We start from the raw sequence: 16429 nt of genomic DNA, 5'->3' as shown, positions 1-16429 counted from the left end.
CAAGTCGAAGATCGGAGATCTCTTGAATCGAAAGATTATCTTGTTTCATCGATCGAATCTATTCTACGCGTATCTGCGATCGATCTGTATACACCTGCGACAGAATAAAAGAGTGACAGATCATCTTTCAAGCGTTTCGAAGCGTGCACGATTGAAATACCACTCGATCCTGTTAGCAATCGTGCGTAGACGTTTTGTATCGATTTCAAAGCAACCGATCTACTCTTCTCGAGCTGAATCATCCACCCACGCCGCACACTATTCACGATCACCGATTCGATGTCGTTCAATTTGTTGTTCGTCGTGTTGTGTCAATTATTATTGCCTGATATATTGCAAAAAAATAAAGAAAATTTCTAGAAAGTATTATTACAATATTTTTCAAAGAATTACATTTCATTTAATAATTAATCCAACTACTTTAAAATGAACAAATACACGTGTCAATTTGATCGACGAGTTATTTCGTAGTATGATTCGTTAAATTCGATTAATTCAACTAATTGCGTTATGAGAAGATTAATCTGACAGAGAAAGAAAGAATGGAAAAAGTTTTTGATATTCATAAATTTGTTACTTTTTATTCTTTTTAATTTAATTCTTATAATTAATGCAAAGATATAAGGAGTCTTACGAAGCTTGTTCATTTCGTAGATTCGTTTTCAATTATCTTTGAGACGTATCACGACGATCGAGACTGTAATTTAAAACAATTTTCAAATAATATATTATGAATGGTAAGTTGAGAATACGAAAGAGGATTTGTGGACTTCGTGCACGCTTTATTCCTTGCTGCCTTCCTGTGATTTAGTATGTCGTGGGTGGATTTCGGCCTCCGGTTTATCCTCTTAAAAACCTTTTGGCAAGAATCCAAATCTTCCGATACGAATCAATTCGCAAATGGAATGAAAGGTAAAAAAGGCTTTTGTTTCTCTATTTACAGCGTTTGGAAATAAAATAATTTAAGAGAAACATTAATTTGGAAATGCAATTGTTGATAATGCGATTGAAAAATTATTATCTTATTTGTATTTAATGGCCTCTTTTTATTTTTATAGCCATATAAAAATAAAGACTTTTTATTAGTAGTTTTAAAAAAATATTTTTAATAGTAATTTTTAGATAATTGATTTATCGATTACGTTAATTTATTCTTTAAGTTTAATTTTGTTTAGAACATTCTTAATTCGTAAATGAAAGAGTAAATGAAAGAGTTGTAAAATCAAAGGCTATTTTTACGATGTGTAATAAAAATTCTATTTTATGTAACTATTAGTTTCTAGAAAGAAAGCAAACGAATTTATTTCAAGGTTCTCCAAGTTATGTATCCCCAAGTATCGAATACATATTTCAGATTTTTCTCTACAATTTTGAAACGCAGATTAACCTGAAAAATCTTTTTCTTTTCACTTTTCATGTTAGATAGACACAAGTAATATTCTCAAATGAACATTCGAAATTATATTTCCTAATATACCAATTTTCCCTGAGCTAATTTTTCCTCCAAAAGTCCTCCATCCAAAAGTTAAATTAAATCAAGAAAAATAATTATATCGATTAAAAACAAAAATTAAGAAACTTGAAAAACGTAACAACTTAAATCCTTCCATCATCAAAAAAAAAAAAAAGAATCACAGGAAAGATCTGCATGCAAGAATTAATTTCCTACATGCTACAAATTCTATTATAACCTCTCTCCTTCTCCATGAACGACCTTACTTGTGTATATCGTGTTCAGGATACGCAGGATTCACGCGTGTACGATCCACGTACGAAACGTTGGCTAGGCGACTAAGCAAATATTTATACATGTCAATCGTGAGAGACGACGAAACGTTCGCTGTCTAAACAGGCCTTCGGGGGCATCGTGCATGCCTTCCAGTAGCGTTCACCAAGGATCTCTGAATTTCCCCGGTTGCTCTATCTTTAACAAGCCTCTCGATAGTTACCGTTTGTCATGCGCTCCAAGTCGTGTTTGCTTACTCACGGGAGAAAATCATAGGCCGTCGATACGCAAGACCTTTCAATTTTCGTGTTGGCCGATGTTTAAATTGCATTGGAACTCGGTAGAAACTGATCGCTAGGAACGAGTTATGGGATGGGCTATTATTTTTATTTTCCTTGTTATCTATAATAGTTACACGTAACGATTGTGCACGCAATGAGTTATTATCCCTACGTTCAAGGATAAAAAAGTTGGAGTTGGGGGTATGGTTATAGATTCGGTGTGTAATTTCAAGCGTTTTGAGCAATTTGGGGAGATTTGTGAGGGAAGAGGTTTGTGCAACTTCTTTATATATTATTTTTTTTGTTATAACGTGATGTGAGAATTTTGTTTCAAATTTTTTAAAAGAAATATTTCAAAATATCTTTGCGTTTCGTTGGTATTTATCGATCGGTCAAAAATAGGATTTTTTAATTGCATTGTAAATATCAAAATGCGTTGTTGATTCAAATGTGTGGAAAAAAATAAAAATTTTGGTCAGTCAAAGTAATTTGATATATCTAATAAGAGGATAACTTTTATATTGGTTTATCTTTTGAATTTTTTTTTATGATTTAATAATTTTTTTTATTAAATTCTAGGAAGAATATTTTTTGGTATTCTTATTGAAAATTTATTTTATCTCATATTCGATCAGTTAAAATAAACTCGAGCTAAAGTTAATTATGAATTAATGTGCTTGAAAAATTTATCCTATTTTATGATTTTCTTCACATTTTGCATTCGAATTTACTTCACTGTTCTTATTAACTTAATTCCTTTCTATATTCTTACGCTTTTACTGCCGTTAATTTGCACCTTCGTTTTTATTTTCCCAATAATAATTTTACGGTAATGTATGCATTCTTGGCTGGAGAAAGTTATACACAACGGATTACAGGTATAATTGACGACTTTTGTGAAACTTTATGAAACGTGAGACAGGTACAGGCCTATCAAGCCTTGTCAACGATTCATCGCATGATCATCCTTAGATAAATGTTAATAAGAAGTTCTGCCACTGACATTTTCAACTTTGCTGGATTCAACAGTGTTGTAAGATAGATATAATCCTTAAAAAGGATTATAGAGTTGAAATTTATTCTAAGGTGGATCATGGAAGAGATATAATGATAAATTATGTGTTAATATGAAGTAATATGTTAAATTTAGTATTATAATTTATTATTGAAGATACACGAAGACACGAATTTTTCTATTAACATGATTATACATATAATTATTTATTTATGTCATATTACATAATATTTGTGTGGTGCAAAAAGTGGCAATGTCATATTTTTACAAAAATAAATTAAACTTAAAATTTGCAAACAATTGTATATTCTGTAAAAAAATTTTAATTCTCTTTTTTTGTATTAGAAAAAAAATTTATAACTATGTCAGAAATTATTTGAACATGTCTTTAAGTTAAAATCAATTTTACAAATTGATATTGATACTTTTTGCATATATTTATATCATTAGATATATAATTATTAAATAAAATTTCTTTTTTTTTAATTTGAAGTGACCATATTAAATATCTTTTTATATTTATTAAATCTTATCTATGAATTTTGATATAAAAATTGTATAAAAAAAGAAATTGCTTATTTTTACAGCATTAACATAAAGATTACTCAAAGTAGCATCACATTATCCGCATATTATGTAAATTGATTACATTATATCGTTCATCTTTAACATTTTATTAAGTATGCAATAAATATATATATACTTGATACTTGAATATTCGCAAAATAAAAAAATAATAAAACAAAAAGGGTTGACGAGATAATAATCAGTATAAAACAAATAAAATAGTCAGACATTTGTCCAATAAATTACGCAGCAAAGAAAGATAAAAGAGGGAAAATTAATTTAACAATACATCACTGACGCTACTATCTCGATGGCGACGATAATTAGGCGTGCCTATGATTTTCTCACGTTCCATGCATCGGGGAAAGCAAAACAGGGAACAGGGACGACGAGAATTGCGTAAAAATTTTTCTGCATATTTTAAAATGCGCATAAATGTGTATTCAAATCACCACCTCGCTAGGATAAGGATAATACGTTTACTGGATGTAATGCATTTATAAAAAATTTACAAAATATGCATATATTTTGAAAAAATGATTTGATTTGACAAAATATTTAAAATATACAATATATATTTAAAAAAATCGAATCAGTATATAAGTTTTATAATCTCTATGTCTATAAACGTCTTCATAAAAATTTGATTTTGCATAAAATACGATATTCAGGAATACTCACGTGAGATTATAGATCGAATGAAATGTTAAATTGTATATGCTTTTTAATAAAATCATAAATATTATAATGACTTGCACTAATTTATTGCATTTTGCTTTTTTTTTTTTACGAGATTTATAAATTATAATATCGATGTAAGTGTATACAATTACGGATATGACTTTGCAGATCTTTCTTTTGGTCAGTAATCCCGGAAATGCGATCTTCTTTTTTTCACAATCTTGATTCATAGCCAATAGACCATGAAACATCGTAAATTTGTTCGACACTTTGCCTGTCACTATCTTTTTGTGGGTCACGATCTTTGGATAAAACATAACCTTACTTTATAAGCAGTACGAAGCATAACAGTATCTAATATGATATACAGTGGTTAGGGCACAATATTCAAGATTTTTCAAAGTTTCAAATAAAATTGATATAAAAAACTATTAGATTAAATGTATAAAATTACACTTAACTGTACCTAATATAGTAAATTATGTAAGTTATTCGAACTACGACTACTAACATATTATCTCTATTAAAATAAAAAGTTCTAACGGTACTGTTATTAATAAATTTCACAAGATAAGAATTCTTAGAACTTAGCAATCCAATATATCATTACATAATTACAAATTTTACAATTTTATTCGATCTCTAGATATAAAACACTCGTTTATTTTCCACAGTTTGAGAGAGCAGCGCTCTCGGTAGTAAACCAGAGAAAACCTATAAATTATTGCCGTAAGTTTATCCAATCGCGACTCGACCGGCTACTCGGTTAAAAAGAATCACGACCAATGATCGTGGAGAATGTCCACGAGTCGTAACTACCGCCTTCGACCGAGGAAAGCGTGGCGCAGTAAAATCGGAAATATCACTGTCAACTTATCCGTCGATCAACGAACATATCACATTGTATGATAATCACGGTACGGATATCGAGGCGATCCATCATCCCAGATTCCATTCCCTGACCTGGAAATTCGTTGTTCTGTCGTGCGTTGAGAAAGGATGCCAAGGATGTTCGGGGCAAAAATTGTAGGCGGCGGCCATTTTGATGGTTGATAAAGCTTAGGTGCGATTCGATTGGTTGGAACGCTTAAAGAGAAACGTTACTGTTTACGGATTATGAGATTTTATTTTCTTTAATCCCGCGAGATAATTTATTGCATACAAAAGTGTTTTTAGATATAAAAGGTGTTTAAAGGCGAGGTGGCATGTTATCGAGCTTTATTTCGAATTGCATCGAGAAACGCGATAAATAAGTTGGTTGCATTTTAATTTCAGTTTATTTAAAGTTATTTTTTTTTTCAAGTTTGCAACTCTGATATTTTATTGAAAATGTAAAATTGAAAATCATATTGTACTTTAATATGTCTATAATAGGAATTTTTATAAGCAGATTATTGAATCTATCCTATATATAAATAATACGATAGAAATAATTTTGAAAATTAATATAATCATGCAATTAATAAAAACTGAAAAAAAGATTAGAAAATATTAATGAGATTTTTCGATTCTTTAATCCTCCAAGTGAAAATCCTGCATTCCTTTTGCAATTACTATTTTTTATAATTAATTACTAGTATAAAAATTTTGATATCATTTAAAAATATTAATAATTAAAACAAATTATTTCCAAATATTTAGGTTACAATTTTATAAATTTCTTACCACTTTAGGATAAAATCAATTAACCAAGTTAAGTTCTCAATCATCTTATCTAATCATGTTAAGTATATCATATACGTTAAGGATTAAATTAACTCATCATGGAGTCGTATTTCGAGTTAATGGATCATTAGGCATAACTTTCGCTCGTATTCCATCGCAGTTTATGTATCAAGTTCTTCCAATGTAAATTTCGTGTGAAAATATGATGTTGAGACACTTTCTTCTTGCATTCTACCACGAATTTCTAATTTTTTAAATTCTTAAGAATTTATTCATCGCAATTATTTTTAATTGAAAAAAGTATTCATATTTGTATAGATTCTTAACACGTGTTTTCAAAGAATTTTCAAAGAAGATCGTTGAGATCATTTTTCATTAATTTTAAAAATTTCATTACACATAAATCATATTCCAATATTTTTATTATTTATAAATCATCACGAATATTTGTATTCGATATTTCAATAATTTTTTTACTTTTTTTTTTTTCAATATAGATTCAACATGCTACTTCAAGATTACTTATAATTTAAATTATACTTAGAAAAAATTTTATTAAAAAAATTATTATCACCTATCTATTTAAATATAACTAACAATAATTAAGACTAATTTTTATAAAAACTTTAAATTATTCGAAATATTGTAAAAGGTTGGGAAACACTGCCTTAAACGGAAAACAGAAACGCATAAACTGTGGTCGTAAGAGATAATCCGTGCACATACCATGCACATACCGTGATTTTGGTGACCGAAAGTACAAAGAGAGAGATCCTACGCGGGTGCACACGCGTGAACAGACATAAAGAAACGTGTCGATAGGACTTCTGTCGTTTCGATACGTCTGTTGCCTCTTTGAATGTTATCGGTTTACCATGCTCCAGGGTTCATATATCGAGATGTATATCGGAAGCAGAGCTCGTAACCTGGTTTATAAGTATACAAGATGCTGATTTCAATTCAGCCATGGCTGGAATTTTAAATTTTGCCCGTCATCGATCATGAATTGTGATCGTAATATTATATTTTTATCTCATGAAGAATAAATGTGTGAGATATACTGGTTAGATTTAACGAATAAAAATGAATAATTTTGCTATTACATATATATTGTGTTTATTCATATTATTATTCATTCGTAAAAATAAACTTTATGTTTAATGGTTATTAATTTTAATTTATTGAGAATCGAAACTTGATTTATCATATTAAAGCTTTTTTCAAAGAATAGGTAAATAGATATAGGTATTTGTTGAAGAAATAAAACCGATTGAATTACTATTATTAAATAAAAATAAATTTATACGATTGTAAAATTATTATTATCTAGATTTCGAAATATCAGAAAACTTTTCGAAACTTTTCCTATTCCAAAATATTTGAACATTTCCAAATTTCGAATATTCTATTCCTAAGTAAAAAGAAACGATCGGAAATATATTAAAAGATTTAAATTTATCCGTGCAAAATATGTAAAAAAGCTGCTGAAGTATGGCGTTCGGATTGCAAACTCGTTTCCTGATCCTCGCCTGCCTAAGGGATGCGATTTCTTGCACGAGAAAAATTACGAGCCGATACGCCATAAGTCAAGATACGAGAGGTTGAATGTAACCGGTAGTTTTTACGTGTGACACGTGGGATTTTTCGGTGGGTAGATTTATTGGACGTGTACTTTCAAATTAACCCTTTAATACCAGGGTGTAGAGGAAAATATCGAGATTCGAATAAAGTGTCGTCATAAAGTCGCGATTTCTTCTCGTTATTCCTTTATTGTGTTTGAAAGGTGTCGTGGTGAATTTGTTAAAATAAAATTTCGCCTCGTGTATTTTAACGAATTAAATATTTTTTGTTAGAAATAAATAATTCACGAAATTTTTGATGTATTTTAATATATCGAAGATAAATAATATTGGATTTAATATTCTTAAAATCCATTTAATTAATCGAATTTTCGTATCGAAATATTTCTTTCACTTTCAATCGTATCGTAATAATTTAATTTTACAAATATTAACATCAAAAACTCTCGACGATACTTTTATTGATTTCACAGAATTTAATAAAAGTTTGAATTTTAAGTGTAAATCCATAACAAAAGTATTGTATAATTTAATTATAATATCTTTTACATAACAAAAGAAAATAACGTAACATATAAATATTATTATAGTTAATACATTAGAAGTTAATTTGATAACGTGATCAAAAGAGTAAAACTTTTACCAGATTCAAAACGATGAAGATATACATTGCAACGAAAACATATTTCTCGATGAAATATCTCACTGTCTAATTTCGAGTTTCGAAAATAGGTTTCGTCCAATTAATTGGACATTTCGTTATTAAAGCGAGAGACAACTCCGCAACGAATTCGAGATGCTAATTAGCGTCTTTCAAGCCGTGGCTAAAACTTGGCCACCGGTGCATCGCAATGGAATCTTTAAATGTGAATATATGTATGACAACTGCGACGATGTTACGGTACAATGTGTTTTATGGACCTGAATGAACGGTTTTCATTTTGAAACGAGTTTGTCGAAATTGTTCATCGTATGATGGCATAGTGGATAATATGTACAGTGGTATTAAGAACGTGGGAAAAATTTCGTTGATGTTTCTTTGATACATTGTTATGGATTTAAGAGAAAATGTTGTACACAATATTTTTATATGAATTATAAATTTTATCAACTGAATGAAAATTTGCTTGTCCTTTGACAAATTGATATAGAAGTTTTACTCTATAAATTTATTTTAATTTGTGCATATATAGAAAAAGTGGAATTTTCTTGTATTATAAATTCATTGCATGCATAATTAAGGATTAAGTGCACATTTCTCTTCAATTTTATTGTAATTTTTTTCAAATTGTAATTAAATTATATTGGACACAAAAAAATTAAAGTTAATGTTATAGAAGAGATCTTATATTAATGAATATACTTTAGAATTTAATTATTTAAATAAATAAATAATAGAAAATAATCAATATTTCAAACTAATTTTCTGATGACTGTATAATTATGCCCATCTATATATTTTATATCCACGTCTTTTCCTCAATATTCGATTAATTAGAATTTCAACATTGTATATACAGAGATTGACTTCTCTATCTCATACACGACTCGAACAGTATCTAAAATAGCGAAGACATCTCAGTTTCTAGAAATTTATAGAAATGGAACAATAAGATAGTTAAACGACTGTGTCATTTAATTAAGCCATCGGGGTTGAACGTTTAAACAACTGGCGCCTCTCGTATGATATAAAGGATCTCGATATTACCGATGGAGCCACTCAGATCCGATCTGTCTTCACACAGAACAGACCACACACAGAGTTCTTGGATCCTTATCGGTTTGTTGCCTCATCGTCGGCCGGCCTCTTCTGCCAACGCGATTTTAATCAATCCTCCTTATATGAAATGCATCATACACAATGGCGACGACGTCTTAATGATATTTATCGTTAATTGCCGGCTACACCACAAGACAGGAATAATTGTTGCGCATGGATAGTACTCAAAGACATGCGCAATAATTGAAACTTGTGTGGGAATAGGAATTTGAAATATAGCGCGAGTTTTAAAGTTAAATGGAAATAGAGAATTTATAGATTTTTGTCAAATTTTGATAATTGATTCGTATGAAATTGTAAAAAGCATTTAGAATAGTTTTATTTAGTCTTAGTGTTGGATTATGTGAATATTTTAATATTTAATTTTATATTTTAATATAATAATTAAATATATGAAACTTTATATGGGATAGAATTTTTGATAACAAATTGCTATTTTTTTATATTCATTTATTCGTCGTGTTATTCATTTTTCTTTATAAATTCCGTTTTTTTTTTATTTAATTTAATTTAAATTAATTAAAATCATGATTCAGATACCAACTTATAATATGTACGTAAATAAATTATGTACATATAATATAATTAATAATAACATTAAAAAAATATTCTTCTAAATATAGCAAAAATCAATATTTTTCATCCATTTCATCATTGAAAATTATTTATTAAAATTCTTCCTTATTTTTAACCAAATTTCCTAAAATCCTTCGTTCTTTCAATATACATATCCTGTTTATAAGGGTGAGTCAAGATTATCTCATGAAAAAATACTGGTGGTACCGGATTCGTATTAACATGCAATAAACCACTGTGTTAGTCACGCATCGGACACGAAATGCGGTGCACACAAGCCATGGAGGTGAAAACATTAATTCGACTTATAATTTTTATGCAAAACAGGCCTCTCGGCATTCAGCTTTGCTCCATTCGCCCTTCTTTTCTCTCTTTCTTTCTCTTTTCGCCGTGACTTTAATTGCGAAATATATGAATATACATATATATATATCTTATCTTGAAGAATTAGAAGCCGAATCCATACTTGATTCGTTATACATATTAAACAGTTTAATTCAATTTTATCAAAGTGTTACAAGAGAAAGAGCTTAGTTGCTTTCTTTTTTGATTTATAAGTTGCTTGATAATTTATAGCATAAATAAATAATTTGATATAATTATAAGAATTATAAAAATATATTTGAAAGACAATCGTATCGCTTTAAATCTTTGATGGTAATGAAATTAAAATAAGCAACAATTTGTATAACGACGAATTCAAACAAATCAAAAGTTAAATGCAAATATTTTGTCTGTAAATAAGTTTAAAATATTTTCACTAAATGTTTCCATTAAATTGACGATAAATTAGAGTTTTTTCTTCTCTGTTACAGGTGGTTTGGCTGACCGCAGTCCTGTGCCCGCGGCTTGCTGCCGCCAACAACTTGACTTTATCCTTTTCCTCTCGTAAGACCAGGGAACATCCTTTCAGGGGACATATCTCTCGCTGGTGAGTTTTCTGTTTTCACTTTCTTTCTTAATCTTTTCTCTCCAGTTTCATGTTTTTTAACAGTATGTATTTTAATTTCAAAATTATGTATAAACACATCTGCAATGATTAAATTCTTACAATTAGTATAAATTTGTGAAATATATGAAATATTGTTAAATCATATAAAAATTTATTTACCATGTGATGATGAAAAGAATTTTTTTATTTTCTTTTACGGAATTTTTGTTAAATTTATTAATTATAAATTTATAATATGATATGGTCATACTATTAACTTTCCAGTAATATTTCAATGACAAATTTAAAAAAAAGTGAAAGAAGTTTTTTTAAATTACTTATATTTTTTTTACTTCATATTACTTTATATTTTGATAATGATTTCTGAAACGATTTCAATGAATTAAATAAACAATTTTTAAAACTATCTAATTATCGAATAAAAAAAATTTTTAAATTCGTCTTAAATTAATCTATCAATAGTAAATATATATAAAATCGAAAGATGCATATCAGTTAATTTCTAGATATCAATTGGTAAATTTTATAATGTGTTTTATTACTTGCATTAATTAATTTTATAAAAAAGTAATAAATGTCATTGCTATAAATTAATAATAAACAAATTAACAAATATTGTTTTTTTACATTCACTTAACAAAATACTATTACATTATTTATCCATATACATATTCTAACACGATCAAAATTCATGACCGACAAATACCTTGACATCGTTCAAGTTTAGTATCAGTGTTCGCAAATTATACCGATATGCCAATGACATTATTTTACATGGATGAATTTCAATTTTCAATCAGCAACCGTGGCGATCATATATTTCCTTTGCACACCTCGACGTTACGCCATTATTTATTCTGTCTGTCGAACTATCTTAATTATTATTAATGACTTCGTATGAATTCGTATGAGGTTTACCAAGTGAATATAGAATTAAGGACGAATTATCGGGAGAACCAATTTTTCGCGACATTACGACTGTATTCTATCGCGCATGTGATTCAGACACGAGTCACTTATGCTGCGTCCACAATAATGTTTATGATTCCATCTAGTGAGTTCTTGGTAAACCACTTTTACAATTTATTTAATATAAATAAATATGAAATAATAATAATAATGATACTCTAATAATGAAATAAGATATTTAAATTGAATATGCAATTTAAATAAAATCATTTTTCACATATAATTGACTAATTTTATTTCTTTGCTATATTTCTGAATATCTATATTGATAATAATTAATTGATAGTTCACAAGCAATTGACAAGCTATTTAGTCATTCCATGAACAAAAACAGTATTCATTAGAAATATTACAATCCACAGAAATATAGAAATGTTTTAATGTATATAATCTAGAAACACTTTAACCTATAACTAATCTTTAATCTATTATTTTTTGAAAGAATAATTGCTATTCATCATAGTTTATTATAGTTAATGAAGCAAAAACAGTGTGGATGTAGCATAACATTCTTTTGGTAAACGAACAACTCTATAATTCCTCACGAGCTACCCGCAAGCTATTCACAAGTTTCAATGAACGTGATGCTGCTTCTGCACAAGAACATTTCTGTTTAATGTAGACACGCATTTTTTTGATGAACGAACAAATTAATATTTTGCAAACTAAACTTTAATGAGATTCTTTTTTTATTCATAATTACTATAGAAGCAACTTTCAAACTGATCACGATAAATATTTTTTGATCTATAGATGTACTATTACGTTATGATCTTACCTTGAAATATATTCTTTTTCTCAAATCAATTTTCTAATTATTTCTATTTTTCATTTCCTCAATTTCTTTTATTTCTTTTATTTTATTTCATTTTTTCTTTTCTTTGATATTCTTCAATTTGTTTTTGATAACCTATATTTTCTACATCATGAATTGTTCGGCGATACATTTCGATACATTGAATATATATCGATATATTCAATACGATATATTTCATGATTGTTTCAATTTCACTCTTAAACATTCCAGGACACAGACTTTGGAGGATACTACCAAGCGGATGACTTATCGAGAGATGAACATGATTCTGCGACACGAAGGAGGCGAGGACGGGCTTCCAGTCGATTGCTGTCCTACGGTAGAGGAAATGGTGGAACCGGTCGGCGGTCGAAATCGGGAAAACATGTATGTTCAACTGTATCGGGATGGCCAGAACGCCCAGAGGTTCTTCGAGTACTCCTGCAGGCCAGACGTCCTCGACAAGCCGTGCAGGTTCATCGACCGGAAGTTCACCAACCAGTCCAGATGTGTGCAGAAGTTCTCGTACACTTATGCTATCATTGAAAATTCTGGATCGACGGTACGTGGTGCGATGTGAATCATATTTAGTTTCCATTCGCCTCTCATGATCACGTCTCTTTAATCTATATAGTGTAATGTGTTCGTTAAATGTGATAATTAGAAATGGTATCAAGTTTAATAGGCTCGTGATCAAAAGTTTCGAAATGTATGTTTATGAGAAAATTACGACAAAATTAGATAATTGTTGATATAGTTATTAATTTGTTATTAATTAGTTATTAATTGTCATATGATAAAGAACATTTTAGATTGTACGAAATTTTTATGATTTTGTTTTCTTAGAAAAATAATCGAAGTAAATGATACTTATATATTTCAACAATATATAAAGGACTATAAATTATAAGAAAATTTAAATAGAATGCAAAAAAATTAGCCACAGACTTACTTGTTTTAGAAACTATAGTTCTATATCATAGAAATTATGTATATAATAAATGTATATAATAAATATAATAAAATAATTTAAAAATTTTCTATTTTTTTTTAAATAAATTGTAAAATATATACATAGGATTAGTTATTTTCTCAGATGATCTATTAATCTTTTAAAATTTTTTTAAAACTTTAATTAAACATGATTAATTAAAAATTAAATAATTAAACATAACCTTACTGTATTCAATTATGAAACGATTTTGATATCATAAAAAATATAGGAATATTATTAAAATTATATTTTGATATATTATAAAACACGTTATCAAGATTTTTAACTAAATATTTTAAATATTTATTTTATTATATCAGGGTGGAAAGGAGGAACACGGAAGGCATCGGCACAGAGAACGCATGATTCCTACATTTGCTGGAAACACGGTGGGTGGATCGATGTGGACATTAGACTACATCAAAGTACGAAGTGGCTGCAGCTGCGAGATCATGCCGAAACTAAAAAAAAAGAAAAAATACAAGAAAAGCAAGCCAAGAGATCAAGACTTAGATCCGGAGACTTGAGATTTCCATAGAATCAGGACAGATTCTTCTACCTCCGAGTACGCGATATCATTATTAAAAAAAATTATATTTTATCGTCCGATCGATTTTGAATCGATGAAAAATCTAATAAAAAAAAGAAACGAAATATATATTCGTTTCTCGGATCGATTAAAATGTTACCAATAGAAAGAATTATCTTTCTAGCAAAGGTTGAAATGTTAATATTATTATTAAAAGTACTCAAAAACTTATATTGTTTCTAGCAATACATTATCGACAACAGTAATTATTTTACGACGATTTTTATTATCGTATTTATTATATATATAGATAATACAAATTATATAGATGTATGATTTGAAAATATGATAAGATATTATTAATACATGTTAAAACTCTAAGAGGAGGTTCCGCCAAACTTCATATTTTGTTTATTTTTTATAAAGATTGATATTTTAAATGAAGATGAAATAATTGTAATTATAATACAACAAAGTTAGTAGAATCTCCTTCACATGAAAAAATATTGGATAGACTGATATTACAATTCAAAGAGTGGAATGTGAAATATTATGTATTTAGGTTTTCTAAATTATCATTATTGTCAGAAAAAATAATCATATGATAAGAATGCGTGTTTACATTATTATATTAGCAGTAAATGAACGTCTCGATCAGATTTGTATTAACATTTAAAGTATATTTTCATTTTCATCTGCGGCCAGTTATCATATGCTCCTATAATATATTTTAAAATTATTCCTATTTGTAAGTTAGAGATCAAAAATAGATTTTATCATTAATAATATTTTATAATGTATTGCGTTTTATAGATCTGCGTATAATTCGTTATATATAGATAACGACAACCAAATAGAAAGCTACTTAAATTTATTTAAAATATTAAAATTCTATTTAACTAATATTAGGTCTGTTTTATCTTTTAAAGCACTGACTAGAAGAATTAAAAAGTGCAACAGATAAAACGTTGCATTAACTAGTAACCATGACAATTATTAATAAATCTGAGTATATCATAAGAAATAACGAAATAAAAATTTATTGTAATAATCTAATACAAGTTATAATATATAGAGTTTATTTTATTTACAAACGTATAAATATCTTCATATGAAAAAATAATTTTTAAACTTGCGCGCGCGCGCGCGCATACACGTATATACATATAAATTTATATTAATTTAACACATTACAAATATGAAATCACTAATATTTTAATAGAATTTTATTAATTAATCGCTATCGCTTTGTATATATATATATATAAAGATACATACAAGAAAGTATATAAACATTAACAAATATATTTTTATGCTTTATATTAATTTAATGTAAATTATAATCAATAATTTTTATATTTAAGATTAGAAATATTCAAGAAAAAAATATTGTACTTAAATAGCTGAAATTATATTAGTTACATGTATACATTGACAACATAAATGAACGAATTATAATATCAGTTTTTCAATTTAATGTATTTATGAATGTATTATAGTAAATTGCGTCCTATGTTTAATTAATTAATTAAAGAACTTTTCCAATAAGTAATTCTTTTTCTATCATTGTAGTTATCATATTAATATTTTAACAAGCGGTTTCAACTTGATAACACTCGTGTATTATAATCACATATTAGGTTAATAAATTTATTTTCTGTAATGCCATGTATACATTGTACATAAATAATAATACAATTGTTATGAAACACATTTGTTATTTTTCTTTTTTTATTTAATATGATATAATGTAATATAATAATATATTTCAATTTAATAATTAGTTTCATTTTTTTTATTTATTCAATATATAATAATTTTTAGTTTTCCATTTCAAATAATTAGGATTTTAAAATATCGAAACCGTTTCATGAGCGTTTGAATTTTTTTAGAATAAAACAGAGAAGGAAAGCAAATAATGAAAGAAAGACAGAAGTTAAAAATATTTAAATCAGCGCCATCTGTAGAATACCATAAATAAAACATAAATATAAACTAGAAGAGCAAATAGTAAGAGAAAATAGAAATAAAATTGACTATTAGCGCCATCTTTTGAATACCAATGATATATTTTTAAACGATAAATTTTAAAAATATTCAAGAGATGGCATTAATTTTCAATTTTTTTCTATCTTTTAAAGAAATATTTTTAACATTTGATTAAATAATACTAATGATCAATTTTATATTATTTTTCTGCTTTTCTAATACTTTCTTTCTTTTTTATTTTACTTCATCTACGATACTATAGCGAGAAATTAACAAAAGCAGTAATATGCAAATGATAAGTCTATAGAATTAAGAAAAGTGAAAAAACA

General features: G+C 27.6%; 1 protein-coding gene and 1 long non-coding RNA gene across 5 annotated transcripts in view; one reads left to right on the top strand and one right to left on the bottom strand.

Moving 5' to 3' along the window:
* Positions 1 to 15167, top strand: part of LOC107996139 (uncharacterized) — a 101387-nt gene extending 86220 nt beyond the window's left edge. For all 4 annotated transcript variants that reach the window (XM_017054056.3, XM_028665052.2, XM_062076150.1 and 1 more), the window contains 3 exons: positions 10687 to 10802; positions 12820 to 13150; positions 13903 to 15167. In XM_017054056.3, coding sequence (XP_016909545.1) covers positions 10687 to 10802; positions 12820 to 13150; positions 13903 to 14109 — 654 coding nt within the window. In that variant the 3' untranslated portion in view covers positions 14110 to 15167. The remainder of the gene's footprint in view (positions 1 to 10686; positions 10803 to 12819; positions 13151 to 13902) is intronic.
* Positions 9729 to 12546, bottom strand: LOC114577045 (uncharacterized). The gene is made up of 3 exons (XR_003696781.2): positions 11530 to 12546; positions 10983 to 11186; positions 9729 to 10901 (listed from the first exon to the last, which is right to left on the bottom strand). It is a non-coding gene; the product is annotated as an uncharacterized LOC114577045 (long non-coding RNA).
* Positions 15168 to 16429: the final 1262 nt, after the last annotated feature.

This window comes from Apis cerana, linkage group LG6 (assembly GCF_029169275.1).
Source record: "Apis cerana isolate GH-2021 linkage group LG6, AcerK_1.0, whole genome shotgun sequence".
Lineage (NCBI taxonomy): Eukaryota > Metazoa > Arthropoda > Insecta > Hymenoptera > Apidae > Apis > Apis cerana.
Note: the sequence above shows the minus strand (reverse complement) of the source record. Positions and strands in the feature narration are given on the sequence as shown.